Below are 15,741 nucleotides of genomic sequence, written 5' to 3'. Positions count from 1 at the left end.
AGAGAGCTGTAGTAGAATCTAAGGACCTAACTTTCACATACATTCCTGCAAGATGGTAAAAAATGGGAGGGAAAGATGGTATTCACAAAATTCAGTGGTTCATTCAACCATGGTCTGCATGAACGGAGAGCTTGACAGGTAAGAAATTTGTTAAGTAGTCAGGCTCAGACCATCCATTAACTGTTAATGGCTCATGCTACTTTCTGGAGGCTGACTTGTTCTAACATCTTTATCAAAGACCTGGAGCAGGAGACAGAGCACCATGCTTGCAGATAATTTGGAGGAAACTGTTTACATGCCTGAGGGCAGAGCTACCATTCATGAGGACTTAGGCAAGCTGGGATACAGGCCAATAGGGGCCTTGTGAATTCAACAAGGACAAGTACAAAGTTCTTTGCCTTGGAAGGAGCGACCCCTTGGAACAATACAGGCTGGGACTGTCTGGCTGAGAAGTGTCTCTGCTGAAAAAGATGTTTGGATCTGGGTTGGTAAGAAACTGAATGTGAGCCAGCAGTGTGCCCTAGTGTGCCTAGAACATCCTGGGCTGTATTTACAGGAACATAGCCAGTAGGTTGAGAGAAGTTATTATTTCCCTCTTTTCAGCCCTTATTAGCTTGAATCTAGAATACTGTGCCCTGTAGTTTGGGTCACCAATACATAAAAGACATTGATAAACTGGAACATGTTTGGTGCGTGGCCCCTAAGATGGTTGGAGGTTCAAGCACGTGCTCAAGAAGACAGAGCCAGGCTGTTTGCAGTGGTGCATGACAGGAGGATGAGCAACAAGGACCTAAGCTGAAACAAGAGAGGTTCAGAATGCGGTGAGTTGATTCCAGCCAGTAACTAAACAACCGTCAGCTGCTTGGTCACTACTCCCCCCACCAGCAGGATGAGAGAATCAGAAAACCAGAAGCAAGAAAAACATATGGATTGAGATAAAGACAGTTTAATAAGTGAAGGAAAGGGGGAAAGAAGAAAAGAAGAAAATAAAATAATAAATAAAGCAACTATGTGATGCAAAGCAATCGCTCACCACCTCCCACCAGCATACTGATGCCCAGCCATTCTCTGAGCAACAGCTACCTTGGAAAGACTCTCATCCCAAGTTTTATGGCTAAGCGTGAAGTTATATGGCGTGGAATATAGTTTTGGTCAGCTCAGGTCAGCTGTCTCAGCTGTGTCCCTTCCCAGCCTCCTGCCCACTCTCAGCTCACTTACTAAGTGGGACGGAGAGGTCCTTGACTCTGTCCAGGCACTGTTCAGCAAAACATTAGTGTTTTATCAATACAGTTTCAGTCACAAATCTAAAGCATAGCACCATACGGGCAGCTATAATGAGAACTAACTCCATCCCAGCCAGACCCAGTACAACTGGACATAAGGAAAAACCTTTTCACTGTTATAACAGTGATGAATTGCAACAGGTTGCCCAGAGAGATTGTGCAGTCTCTGTTCCTAAAGGTTTTCAAGACCTGAGTGCATAAAGCTCTGAGCAACCTGCTCTGATCTCAGACCTAACCCAGCTTTGAAGCAGGAGGTTGGACTAGCGACCTCCTGAGGTTCCTTCAATTGAATATTTTTCTATGATTCTGTGTAAGTTTTGTTTGAAAGACCTTGCAGATGTTTAAGGAGAGCAATAGTGGGAAGAAGAAATTATGTAAATGTCTCTTCTTTCCTGATTGCATGGTTGCGGGGGGGGGGGCAGGGAGGGAGACTTGTGAGTATTTAAGGTTTTGAGAATTCATTCACAATCTTTTACATTGGTAAATTTGACGTGATTGAAGTACCTTGTATTAAATTTAGTCTTAATTTATTGTGTGTTAAAGCCCTCTGTTTTATTTTGACTAAAAGTAGAATTTTTGCATTACTTGAAACCACTGAAAACTGCAGTTCATAAAGGGAACTTTAAACAACTTGTTTGTATATAAGCCTTAACAGCATAGCTGTTATATGTACATGCTGCAATGCTCTGACTGAATTAATGTGACATTGTTAAAGAACAGGCCAACAATAGAGCAAACTTCTGTCTGTTTCACATCTTGCTAAGTTATGAGCCCCTGTAGGTGCGACCTCAAGTATGTAAGCTGCCAAAAGTAATCACTGCTTGCTTCCCTAATCCATGTTTCATACACCACTGCTGCCCAGTTAAATTGTCTGTGCTCTTTCTGCCTGAAGCTTCAGTGTTCTTGCCATGCTTAATGAAACATATTTTAAAGTTAAATTTCTCTATTCTGATAAATGCTTTCTGTCACATAATCTTCAGATGTTTTAAGTGACTAATCATATAAAAAATGACACCTTGGCTGCAGTAATTTGCTTTTAGGAGTCAGATATGCAAATGTCTGACTCGTGGAACTTGAACTTTACAAATACTATATGTATAATATAGTGAAAACGACAGGAATTTCATAAATTATATCACAGGAGGGAATATGTAAACAGTAATCTCTTTCATGTGTTTGTAAGGGACTTTTGTATCCTGCAGTTGCACATCAGTAGTGATGCTTATAGAAGTTTCCCCAAAGACATTATTTCAAACAAAAGCTCAATTGAAATTGAAGTGTACAATTTGAGTTTTCCAAAACTATGAAAATCACAATAGAGCCACAAAGGGAAAAGCATGATATTAAGCAAAACTTTAACAAGTACACAAAGGGGTAGAATATTATGTATGATTTAGCTGCAAAGGCCAGGAGAAAATTGCCATTGCTGCTAAGAACTGGCTTGTTTGTCAAGTATCCCTTTTGCCTCAGAGATATTTGTTCTGCTGACTTTTCCATATAATATTTACTGTCTCATTCTGACAAAATGATGCTCTTTGAATAACCTGGCAGTTATTGCAGATGCAATTACAAAAGGAAATTCTATACAATATGTATCAGCTCTGTAAGCAAACTTTCACTGCCACCTTACCTCCAGCTGGCAACATTTTGGCTGATTTAAACTCCACTGAAAGACCTTTAAGGATGAATAACTTGTCTTTTGCCATATCCGTCAAGTCAGCCTGTGCATGGATCCTTACACTTCCTAGGTGGTGTCAGTAGGGGTTTGCTCCTGCCCACCGCTACTCTTCCCTCCCCAAACACTACAGGCAAAACTGAGCAGGGTTTGGTCTGAATTTACCAAGACAACAGTGATGGATACTCTTGGTGGACTGATGCTGTAGCAGTCACTAATAAATGCCGGACTTGAATTTCCAAATAGATTAAAATCTGATTCTAATGCTTTTATCTTTCTTGAAGTCCCTGGAAAATCCTAGCACAAGTTGAGAGGTGTCATTTTGGTAAGAAAGCTGCAGGTAGCATTTGTTTGTGAAAGTAATATCTTGGTCTTTAAATACTATCAGGGCTTCTATTCTAGCATGTTTGTACATTGCTACGAAAAATCCATCCCTTCCTCTCCTGGAAAGGGATATCATCCCTTGTCATCCATCCCTTTCGCCCACTGCAAAAGCAGGACATATTTTGTGGCTATGCTAAAATTTGCCTACGGTATATATTACTTTCACTTGTTAAGATCAAAATAAAGCTGTGGATGGCCATTGAACATGAGTGAAATGTGCTGGAAGCCATAAATATTTTGCTGCAGCAAAACTGACGTATTCATATACATTTCATTACATGCTAAGCACCAGGCAGTAAGGATACTGGTGCTTCCATCAGGATAATCCCATTTCTTGCTTTGTCTAGATGCCAATTTATGCTTTAAACCTTGGTTGTACCTTAACCAAGAAGCAACTCCAGAAGAGTTAGTGTGACCACACCCCTTGACCTACAATGCCAAAAAAGGTCTGAAAAGCAAACAGCCAATTTACATTAACTGAAAAGGAAATATTGTGGTTTCAAAAATTTTAATACTATCATATTCTTACTTGTTCTTCTCTCTTTCCTCATATGCTTTTTCCGTTAAAGTGGTAAATCAGTCCTGCATATTTTCCATTATAGCAGCTTCCTTTCTGTGGTTTGCATAAGCAGCCTTCAGGAGCACGTCTCTGGTATCAAGAATGCAGTCCTTTTGAGACACTGGGAAAGCTGGGGTGCATTGATAGGATAGCTCTACCCTAAGCCTATTGAATAGCTCTTTTTTTTTTTTTCTCCAGAGCTGCCTGAAATCCCTGTTCACCTAAGGGAAACACCAAGCTGACTGCCACCTAGCACTCGGGCCCCATCTTAATATTTGTTGTCTGTGGTTTGAAGCTTTACTTTTGCAGGAGAACCCCAAATATAGTTACTAAGCCACTTCATAATTCTCTGAGATGTCACTACAGCTTCCTTTGTAGTTTCTTGAAACTTAGGCTGATCTGCCTAAGAGAAAAGCCAATGATACACAGAGGGCAGCCTAAAAATCCTACAAAATCAGAGTATAGTTGTGGTTTGCCAGGGAAGTGTCAGCTGAGAGATAGGGTGCATGCCCACAGTGACAAGACTGTATTTTGCAACTACTGCTTGGAAAAGCTGCCCAAAAGCAGCTTCCGTAACATACAATTCCTGTGAGTTACACAATTCCTGTGTAAAAAGTAACACACAATTCCTGGTGACCATACAGTTACTCCCTGCTTGAATTTTCAATTGCCTCGACCTCGCCTCCCATTTCTGGTTGCCACATTCCTAGCCACTGGAAAGGTGAAAAAGCTGCTCGAGATGCCCCTGCACCTGTCAAAGGAGAGGATGCACAAGTATCCAACTCTGTTCACTGTTATAGTATTTGGTTTGTCTTTGGTTTTTTGGTTTGGTTTTTTTTTTTTTTTTTTGAGAATGAACGAGTATACTCAGGATATACTTCTCATACAGAAGTTTATTTTGCTCAATATATAAAACATCCTGGCAATGTTTTATATTTTAATCAATATAATATTACCTCAATATTTTAATCCTCAAATAAACAAACAAACAAAATGAAAACCGAAGGAAAAAAAACAAAAACAAACAAAAATGATGGGAGTGAAATTTGGGTTTATTTTTCTTTTCTTTGTTTATCTTCTCACCATAGTATGTTTTGTAGAATTTTGATAATGCCCTTGTACCAAATTTATCTTCTTAAATACTTGAACTGATTTAAAGTATTTAACTAAAGTATTTAATTAATGCTTTAAGTATTTCATGTTGAAGAAATTGCTATTCTTACTGTGTAGTAGGAGACAGCTAGAATTTGTTAGATTCTTAAATATATGCATTAGTTTCAATATTTTTAGGAATTGTCATATTTGCAGAATGAACAGGAGTCGGAGTAATATTGTGTAATGGGCAATCAAATGTATAGCTAATGCACAGTGAGTTGTGTAATTAGGCTGTGTGTATTTGGCTTCCAGTTCAGCTGTTCATACTTTGTCCAATAGCACTGAAGTTGCACTAGCAGAGGAAGAGCTGGAATCTTTTTTACTCTTGGGAGATCTGATTCTGTATGTTCTTAAAAATCTGAAAAGTTCTTAGTTGAACTTTGCTAGAGGAAACAGTTGACCTAGAATTGACTTTGTGCTCCTCTGAAAATAGCTCCAGATTACAGGTCTCTGCATCTATCTATGCTATCAAAGGGAAATGTTTTAGTGATTCCAGAAGTATTGGCTACATAATAGAATGGACAAACACTATTGAAATACAGCCAGCTTTCTGAATCTGTAACAATTAGTCTATATTTTCTCTTACTCATTCTCATCATTTAGATGGCGTAATATAAAGTACTGATGAGAGCCAGACATCGTAGATTAATGTTGCTTCAGTCTAGCAGCTTCCCTTATATTGATAAAAATATCTATACTTAAAAGTTTCTGTTTTCCTAAATTCTCTCTAGACATTGTGGTTTGTTGGTTTAAATCTAAGTTTGGGGTTTGTTGCTGTAGTTCTAATCTAAATTTTAAAATTACTGTTATTTTTATATTATTTTTCATGGATTCCAGATAAAATTGGGTTATTAAGGCTATTACAGGATTTATAACAAAATTGACTTAAATCCTCCAAAATTTTCGGCTTCATATGCCTCTAACCACATAGAAAATTAATAGTGAAATGCATGCCCAAGTGCCCTTTCAGTCAAACAGACTGAAACCTGTTAAAAAAAGTCAGAGTAAAATAAGGAATCTAACATATATGAGTATATTTTAAATACTGCTGAAAAAAGAAAAATGCAATTAAGATTTATAAACAGTGAAACTGGTTTTCAGTCTCAGTAATTACTATTCACCATAAGAATATGGAAACACGTAAGGATACTTGAAAATAAAAGGTAGTTTAGAAAATAATAGAGCTAATATATTTTTTAAAAGCAGTCTTACAGTCTGAAACACACGTAAAATCATTTTTGTCTTTTTTCAGAATTGCCTCTTCTATTGATTCTGCACTGGGACAATGCCGGTATTTTAATCAGTTGATGAAACTTAGTATTAAACATCGCTATGCACATGAGTATGGTGAACTAAACGTTACTGACAGAGATGGACCAGAAGCACTGCAAAATCATTTAAAGCAAACATCCACTGGCTGCCTACAGGAAAATAACCTCTTTATCATGGGTGCGACAGAAAATAAACAGGTCTTGTTGGATCCTTCCAAAAGATGGATTACTACTGACCATATTCAGGCCACATTCATTAACTCCTCCATACCTGTGCATCAAAAGGAAAATAAAGAAGACCAGAGAGTGAAGCAGAAGAGCACTGAATCTTGTATTAATTACAGCGAGGAGAGCAAAGGCAACAGTAACATGTCAGCCCAACTCACGTTGCAACAGTCAGAGATAGTAGCAAGTAATATGGGAAGAGATCATTTTTTTGAGAAAGATACAGAAAGGTAAGGCAGATGTCAGGTTGCTTTCAAACAGATTATATGGATAGGCAATAGGAGTGAGGATTTCTGGTTTAAAGTAGTTAAAAGTTAAAAAACTACAGAACTTGTAGTAAGAAAACAATATTTTTAAGCTTATTAGACAATGAAGAGTTTTATGTTAAGGTGATGCACACTAGACTTCCATATTAACAATCCTTTGTGGTATTCTGTCAGTTGATATATTAGAATATAGATACATAGGTACTTAAAATAATTTTAAAATACTGTATAGTAAGAGAATTTGAAAACTTTCTCTTGTTATCCTGCCTTTTCCTTCTTTTTTTTTTCAATATATTTATGACACCAATTCAATGACACATACAATTTAGGGATGAAAATGCTGGAGTGGTTGCAGGAATTTTCGGGCAGTTTAAAGGCTTTTTTGCTACACTACTCATTTGACATTCTAGATTCATCTGTGTAGAGTTTACAGTCAGTATCACTTAGAAGGCAAGAGGGAAAAGTTGCTTAAATCTACCATCCTACTCCCTTGACCTTAGGCCAGTCTCCTGCTGTTGTGATGACTGAAGAGCTAACAGCCTGCCCTGCCCTTGGTACTCCTCCAACATGCCTTAACCTGCTTCTTAAAAGTAGATGCGGGGGTGAGGGGCCAGTTCAACTTGTTCTGTGCCCCCAAATATTCTTCCCCATGAAACAGACTGGTTTATTACCTCTTTGGCATGCCTTTGCTGCTGGGTTGCATTGTTCTGGATGTACAGTCAGGGAAAACAGAAGCTGAAATTTTTGCCCTACCCATGCAAAAATTCAGTTATGATTTCATAAGAATTCAGTTTCAAAAATACATGTCTTGAGAACACTGTGAAGAGCAAGCACGGACGATGTGCTTCTTCATGCTGTTTAGATTTACGGTAAATGGGCAGTAGTGCTTAGTAGGTACTTAAGACACTAATAATTTGTCATAAAATTTATTATTCAGGAAGACCATAGAATTCATCATTGCCTCTCAGGAAGTTGAAAGTAAGAGTACAGTAGTCTGTTATGGAAGTTGAATGCTTCAGAAAAATCTTTTTTAAATAGTTAATTTAGAGTTTTTAGTTAATGTTTTAAATGAATTCTGTAAATCGTTGTTGGACAGTTCTCTCCAATGGAGAATACAAGCTATTAAAGGGTGGGGTTTTTTGTTTTTTTAACTCAGCTACTGCTTTTTATACCTGCAAAGCTTACAAATAAACCATATTTTGCGATTGGTAAACTTAGTAAACACATTCTGGGAAAAAAAAATCTAGCTTAACCTCTGAATTGTGCTTTTTTGCACAAAGTACTCTGCACAAGGAAAGAAAGTATGTAAAGATTGGGGGAAATTTAGATGTCTTTTTTTAAACCCATGGTCCAATTGAAATGGCATTTTTGTAGAGAAAAGGATTCCAAGATAGTGAAGTCATAATGCAGAACTGCCATTAAAACTTTTCTCCATCAGTATAAATTAATTGAACATCTATTTAGAAATCATTGAACAAATCTCAATAGTCTGTAATCAGTGCTTGTTAAATGGTGAGCAAATTAGAGAATCTACATATATTGTACATTGTGGTCAGTAGTGTTAAACAGAAGGGTAAAAGTAGGCAAAAGATGAAATTGCACTTCCTCAGTTTTTCCTGTCTGCTCCGCTGGAGTTATTTGTCTCATACAGTTTTCAGCATTTAGCTCTCTTTAGTGTTTTTTTTAATATGGACCTTGGAGATAAGTGGACCCCTCCCGTAGTTTATTCAGTCATTGTTAAACCACTTCTGCTCCTAATCCCTCCTTTGAGGAGACTCTTCCTCTCCAGTGACTATACAGGGAACAGAGACCAGAGGAGATTAGTCCTCTTAGGTAATTGGGTTTCCAAAGTTGTGTGATGTGAATGTCCTTCAGTGTTTCTGAACATGAACAGAATTACAATCCAGTCACATCTGGATTGTAATTTCTAAACAGTTTAATGGCAGAGCTTTCCATTTGTCTCAATGCATATTGCTATGTTTTATGGTTATAGTTTGGCAGCTATGATAATTCATTTGTACTGGTGAGGCTATGTCATTCATAAAAGTATTTATTTCTCTATGAGGCTACATATGGCAGCATCAGTAATCCAGTCCCTTTGGCGGCAGTACAATGCCAAGAGGAAAACTGACTGCACCAAAACAGAGAATCATCAGTTTATTGAATCTTGGAGACAGAAGCATGAAGCTGCCACACTAATCCAGGTTGGTTTATGTCATTCTCTTTACTTATTTTGCAAATTTAATCAGAAAAAAATCTTACTAGTTTTGTATACTTGGTATCTTCTCTCTATTTTTGTTTACGATTTTATTAATTGTTTCATAATTAAATATTATTTGTTTTATTTAATCAGAGTAAGCTCGATGATGCTAAGAGAGAGCCTTCTTTGCAAAATGTTTTATAGAAGCATAAACATAGTTTCCCTCTTTTCACCAAGTATTTCCCTGAATTAATTTTGTTTGATTTAATTCTAATATTACGTTTAAGACATGTTGCACCCATATTCTTACTGGGGTATATCTGTCTATGCTATTAAACTGTCAGACTCCAAGTAACTGGTTCATCATGTCTGACATCTATACAACTAACTACCCTCCCCATCTCTTCTATCCTACCTATCCATTTCTTTCCTTCTCTCCCCATCTCCCAAAACCAGGATTGCCTCATCCATACTGTTATTGGGAACAGACCGTGGTCTAGGCTGTCCTATGGTAGATACTGAGCTAACAGTTAAACAGAATGGATTAATACATGCAAGAATTGAAGTCCGTACCTTGACCTTGTTTAGATTGCTAACCAGATATACCATTTACCTGCCAAGTTGCCGGTGTTCATGGGGTTTTCTACATTTTTAAGCAAATGGACCCTGTATTGATTTCAGGTTTCAAGATAACTTAAAAACATTCAATATGGTAAGTCTTCTATAAAGAAATCAACAGTGCCAAAGTGATTTAGGAGCCTAAGTTGCATTTTCAGACTGAAAATCTAAGTAATTTGTTAGTACCTATTCAACAAATGGTCAGTAGCAAAATGCTTAGTAAATGTGCATACTAAGAAAAGGACAAGTAAGTCAGCAATACGACAGCAGTCAATTATCTGGAAACTTGAGCTAAAATCTGTTTCTGGATTATATTGTGTAGCTAGTGTATTGACAGTTGATCTCCATAAACTTATTTAATCCATTTTTGAACTTACTTATATATTTCACCTCTACTACATATTAAACTGATGAGTTTCAGAAATTTATATAGTGATTAAAATGTGCTTCCTTTCATTTGTTTCAGACCTGATAATTTCCAAAGTTACTATGAAAACGAAGTCTTTCACTATTTATCTTCTGTGCATTTCATGGATTTTTAGATCCCTTTTATATCTATCCTTATATTCACTCTTGTAAATAAGAGTTTAGTCCATTTAGTCTCTTTTCACATTGCTCTGTACTCCTGTCTTTTTGTCCCTCTCTGAACCTTTACTTCATTCTATTATATCCTTTCTAAAGAAGTGATTAGAACTGAATTCCATAGGCAGATATATCATAAATTTGTACAATGAGATGGTTTTGATCTTGTTTCTTAAAAACTACTAACATATAATTTTTCTTTTTGATCATGACTGAGCAGTGACCTGGTGTTTTCATTGATCTGTGTTAACGGCTGCTTTACAGATTATCTTTCTGCATATACCATTAGGATTGCTTTTCTCTTTTGCATTTGTAAAAACTAGTTGTATTTGTTGAATGAAATGTATGTGTCATTTGATCACTCAGTAATATCAGGATATTTTATCTGGATGGCTATGAAGATCTGTAGGAAAATAACAACAATGAAATTATAAGAAAGCCTTTCTAATACATTAAATCATTTTTATAATAATCAGGAATTGTGTGTAAAACCAGTAATATTTTCAATAATTTATGCATTTAGAAAATAATTTCCTAAAAATCAATAAACTAAATGTTAAGCCAGAACACAAGATTTACCCTTCCTGGTTTAGTGCCTTCATTGCAAAGCCATTAAATGTGGACAACACTACATCTTTCAGGACAGTAGAAATTTTTTGCATGGTGTTTTAAATCCTTAGGGCATCTTGAAATCTAATGACGTCAAACACTGGTTTGGGGGGAAACTGCTGTCCTGAATTTAGTGTTCTTAATTCCATCCATGTAATTTTGATCTCTAAAGTGTTTTCCTGGATCTGATTCTACAGCTTGGCATGTGTTCCTAACACCCTTCCTCTTTTTCTAGCACTTAATTCCTAATGTTCTCCTTTTTCTTAGATATGATTATGCCTACTGGTAATATTTTTTTTGAATAAAGATCTTAGACAGTTAAGAAAGAGTAACTGACCTAGGTCAATTGCATGAGATGTCTCCAAGAATTGCTACTTGTAAACTATAAGACATTTAGTACAAGTGTATTTTTATTCTCAGTAATTTGAAAGTTGACACTCAGCTTTTTCTTATGTAGCCTTTCCTTTCAGTTTATAATAGTCCCTGAAGGAATTGTCAAATAATTAATTAGTTGACCCAGGTTTGTAGTTGAGGGAGTTGCAGGATTCCTTTCTGCTTAGTGGTGGAGAGCCTCTTGAGTACCCTAAGCTTTAGACATATGCTGGCATTTAATTTGTCTTGTAGTTTTAAATGTCACATAAAGTTCAAAAAACAGATCATTGAGCTATTAAACCAAGGACCAAGATGTTTTATCTTCCTAATGGGATAACGTAGAGAATCTGGATTTGGGTTTGATCTATGGCTTTGTATAACATGCTTTAAATTTTTTGTTTAGGCATTTTGGAAGGGTTTTCTTTTGCGAAAGAAACTGGCCAGTGCTCTTGCAGCTGTTAAAAGTGATGAAGTGGAGGATGACTATGAAGAAATAAATGTGGATGATTTCACATTTTCTGAAGTAAGCACAGTCATTAGCATAAAAACTTCATGTAAAAAATAAATATTATTCTTCTTAAGCAATCATGTAGCTGTTGGAAAGAAAAGAAATCGAAAGGACAACCAGGGCTAGAATTAACATGTTGGATGTCCAGAAATAAAGAAGCATTTGGTATATATAGCTCATTTAAATGTATTTGTCATGGATTAATTGATTCCTGCTCTTTGAAATGCTCTGGTAGTTACTGTGCTATTAATGTCACACCCACCATAGAACCCAATGTATTTCTATAGTTAAAGGACTATCAAATGAGAATAAGGAAACAGCTCCTTTTGTTCTAAAATTTTTATCTTTTTACTATTTTAGTAACAGATTATAATGACAGCAATATTTGAGTGTGTATTTTGTTCATTTTCATGATAGAATGAGAACAATAATATACCTGAAAATATACACCAGGCTCCAAAGGAATTTGAGGAATAACATCTCATTCAAAACTGAATTTAGTGACAATTAAGTAAAAAATAAAAATGTCTATGGGATCAATATTGTCACTCATAAAGCAAGGAAAAGAATCTTTAAACCAATCTTATCTTTTATAGCCTCAAAAGACACAACCTACGTGGGAAGTTCTAGACTCAGTATGCATAGTAAGGCAGCTGTTGATGATTTACCTAAGTATTTGTCTGGAGCACTGCTTTCTCTAACTGAACAATTCATTGGCTTCTTTTTTTGGTTTGTTTTAATGGTTTCAGGTAAAGCAAAGAAAACAGATAGCAATGTGGCCATTTGAGACCTAAGAGGATACGACTGAGCTTTTTTTTTGCGAGCCCTTGTCTCTGAATGTGCTTATTCAGCTGCTGCATCTTTGCAAGAGCCATTTGTCAATATTCCACTGTAATTTTGCAAAGGAGATTGATGCGATAGTCCTGCTACTGGCAGAATTAGATCCTATTTAGGATCACGTTTGTATGGGTCATAGAGAGTTATGAAACCCAATATGTTGTTAGTTGGAGCAGTTTACAGTAGATCAGTCTTCGGTCATCTGCATATGAGCCTTCTTTTGCCACTTCCGTCCCCTTAGAAAATAGATGGGCTTTGAATGAAGTTATTACCAATGACTTGATGACTTGGAGTAATTTTAATTTTTTTTTCTTCTCCCTTTCAGCAGCTATTTTAAGATACATTTTCAGAATTACTGTCTTCTTGTAAGAGCACGCAAAATGTTTGAGGCAGGAGTCCCAGGAATCATTTGGTAGGCAGGAAATGTGTGTGTGTAAACACAGAGATCTGGCTTAAATTTTAGGATTTTTTTCATTTTAATTTGAAATATATATACAAAAAAGAACAGTCTCATTAGCTGATGTTTTTTGATCCCTGGCTTCTTTCTAAAATAATAAAAAGCAGAAAGTTGAAGGATTTATTTCTTCACACAGGAAGGAAGTATCTGTTCATATATTAAAGAAGGAAAATATCCTGTTTTGAATTATTCAGCCAGTAGGCCAGACTTTTATACACTGTAATTCAATTGAGCCGTTCTTGTTTCACTCTGTTCAACCCAAATAATCCCATGATTTTTATTTTTTTCTTTAATTTTTTTTAATTGCTAAACTGAAAACTACATGGACAGTTTAGTTCGATCTGTCTGTCAGCAAGGCAATCACATTTGGGCAGGTGCTCCTGAGGCCAGGGAGAAAAGGAAGGAGTGCAGAAGGCAGGGGGAAAAGGCTAGCTCATTTCAGAGAGGCTTGCACTGTATCACCCTCTGGTGTTGCCACACAGTCCTTCCTTTTTTTTTTTTCCAAATTGTTATTGAGTTTATTGTGAAATACATAAAACATGGGTTTAAGGACCAATTCTCAGAGAAAGTATTTAGGTTCAGATCATGACAGGAGAGCCACGAGCTGACATTTTAATTTGCACAGCAGGCTCAAAGGCTGAACTGGGGACTGATGTCAAATAAGTTACTCAAGCCCTTGGCTTCTTGTGATGAAAAATACAAGAACATATGTTTTTCTACAGAGCAGTGTATGGGATAAATTTGCAACGTATACACCCATGAAGGATATACTTTGTTTAGCAAGTGAACATTTCAGTGTTCAGGATTGATGGCTGTAATTAGAATTATACCCTGCAATATTTGTCACATTTTTCCTTCTTTTTTTTCTTTTTTTTTTTTTTTTCTCAAGCATATATCTCATCTGTGCTGAAGAGTTTGATTGTGAGAAATGTGTGGCTTACCTATAATGGTCCTACACTCTACTTTACCTAGCCCAGACTAGCTATCCTTAGTACGAGGTTGCCTGGTTCCATGTGTCTTTAGCTGTTCCATTCTCTGCAGTTGGGCAATACCAAATCATTGCATAGACTTTCGACTTTGGCAGAAACAAGCAGCAGAAGCTTGGAACAGTCTCTACTTCTTATTCCCTCCTTTCTGGCCTCAATGTTTTATAGCAAAGTGCTGAAGCAGAGCCAAATAATGACACATGATATCAGTGGCTATCTGTTGGGCCTCAAACAAGTGCGTAGGGAGGAGTACATATTGCTGGGCTAAGAGATCCCATATGCTAGGGTGTGAAGAAAGAGAAAAATATCTGGACACCATTTTGTACTGCAGATTTTACTGTTGGATAGGGTGAGTGAAATGAGAAAGAAGGGCAGAAAACCCCTTCCTTCCATATTGCAAAACAATACAAATGTACTAAATTTTGTCCAAAAGTTTTTGGTATAGTCTACTATTTTGCGGTGTAGTCGTTGTTTGTTGTGATTTTTTATACCAATATTATGTAGATTTCAGTGACAATTATTTTATTCAGTATTATCTAGCATTCTACAAAATCAGCAGTGTGCAAGCACCTATTTATACTATTTGCTAATATCACAATGCAGTAAGTCATTAGGCGCCAGTCTTCATTAAATTACTGTTTAATATCTTCATTATAAACTCAGTGTACCCAGTGCTCTGTGGAAGGTGAGGCTGTGAAACAGCATGGGGAAAACTTTAGTTTTTGCCAAAGATCATCCGTTTTCTTCATTTATGCACATTGAGCAGTGGTATATTTTTAGTACAAGTTTGGCACAATATTATGTGAAAAATGGATTGCATGTGACTGAGCTGGAGGAAGGGTCTTTATCTTGCTCGCAATAGCATGAATAGTAATTGTTTCACCTGAACAATTACAGATATCTTTGTATTTGTATTGGCTCCTGTATGTTGCCAAAGACATTCAAAGGCAATTGACGGCAGTAGTGTTTTTTTGTCTGTTGTATTGTGCAATGTCAAGCAGGCTATCCCAGATGAGATGAAAGACCTGGCCAACAGATGTTTCAGAAAGTATGAGCCTGGTATTTAGTGATATTTTCATGTCTTTCATGTGGACTTTGGAGAATTCCAGCCTATATGCTCCAGAATACTGATCTTAAGACAACCTTTCATCAGCAGTCCATCCATGTAGAAAATGATCTACAAGGCAGAGCTCACTTTACCTCTGGTGGACAAAATCTGACAACATATTTGCTGGACACAGCTCTTCACGTTCCCTACCATGTGACCATTAGCATTGTTGTTTTCTTGATGAGAATATGATGTGAGCCAAATGCAAAATGGCTGAACTTGCTAGTCTGTCAAAAAGCTAAACCAATTGAATATGATCAGTTTTAAGACAATTCTTTACTCAGAAGAGTGGCCATAAATTGAATAAATTGTTTTCCTACACTGAACCAGCATATGGAGCTATGTCTTATTCTCATCAAGTACCACTATTGATGGTTACATGCCACAGGAAGTACTGTATTTTTTAAAACTTAATTTTTTAAATTTAGTTTATCTATTCATACTTTTTCAAAAAGAAAGTAACTTTGTAAGTTGCAACCAAGATAAAAAGAAATCCATTACTCCTTCCTTCATCAAAGGGAATAAATCTGTTGCCCTGAGAAAAAGTATTGTTCTGCTTCTGAGCTTTGATTATGTGGAATTTTAAAATCCCAGTCTTTTTGATAGGTTTTGAAATTATTGACCAGGAGTTTCCTACATGTTTTTT

General features: G+C 36.5%; 1 protein-coding gene across 1 annotated transcript in view; it reads left to right on the top strand.

Annotated features, from left to right (window-relative positions):
- Positions 1-15,741, top strand: part of LRRIQ1 (leucine rich repeats and IQ motif containing 1) — a 116,088-nt gene that overhangs the window by 30,273 nt on the left and 70,074 nt on the right. The window contains exons 16-18 of the mRNA XM_054219113.1: positions 6,309-6,782; positions 8,884-9,022; positions 11,603-11,722. Coding sequence (XP_054075088.1) covers positions 6,309-6,782; positions 8,884-9,022; positions 11,603-11,722 — 733 coding nt within the window. The remainder of the gene's footprint in view (positions 1-6,308; positions 6,783-8,883; positions 9,023-11,602; positions 11,723-15,741) is intronic.

This window comes from Rissa tridactyla, chromosome 1 (genome assembly GCF_028500815.1).
Source record: "Rissa tridactyla isolate bRisTri1 chromosome 1, bRisTri1.patW.cur.20221130, whole genome shotgun sequence".
NCBI classification, from domain to species: Eukaryota; Metazoa; Chordata; class Aves; order Charadriiformes; family Laridae; genus Rissa; species Rissa tridactyla.
Note: the sequence above shows the minus strand (reverse complement) of the source record. Positions and strands in the feature narration are given on the sequence as shown.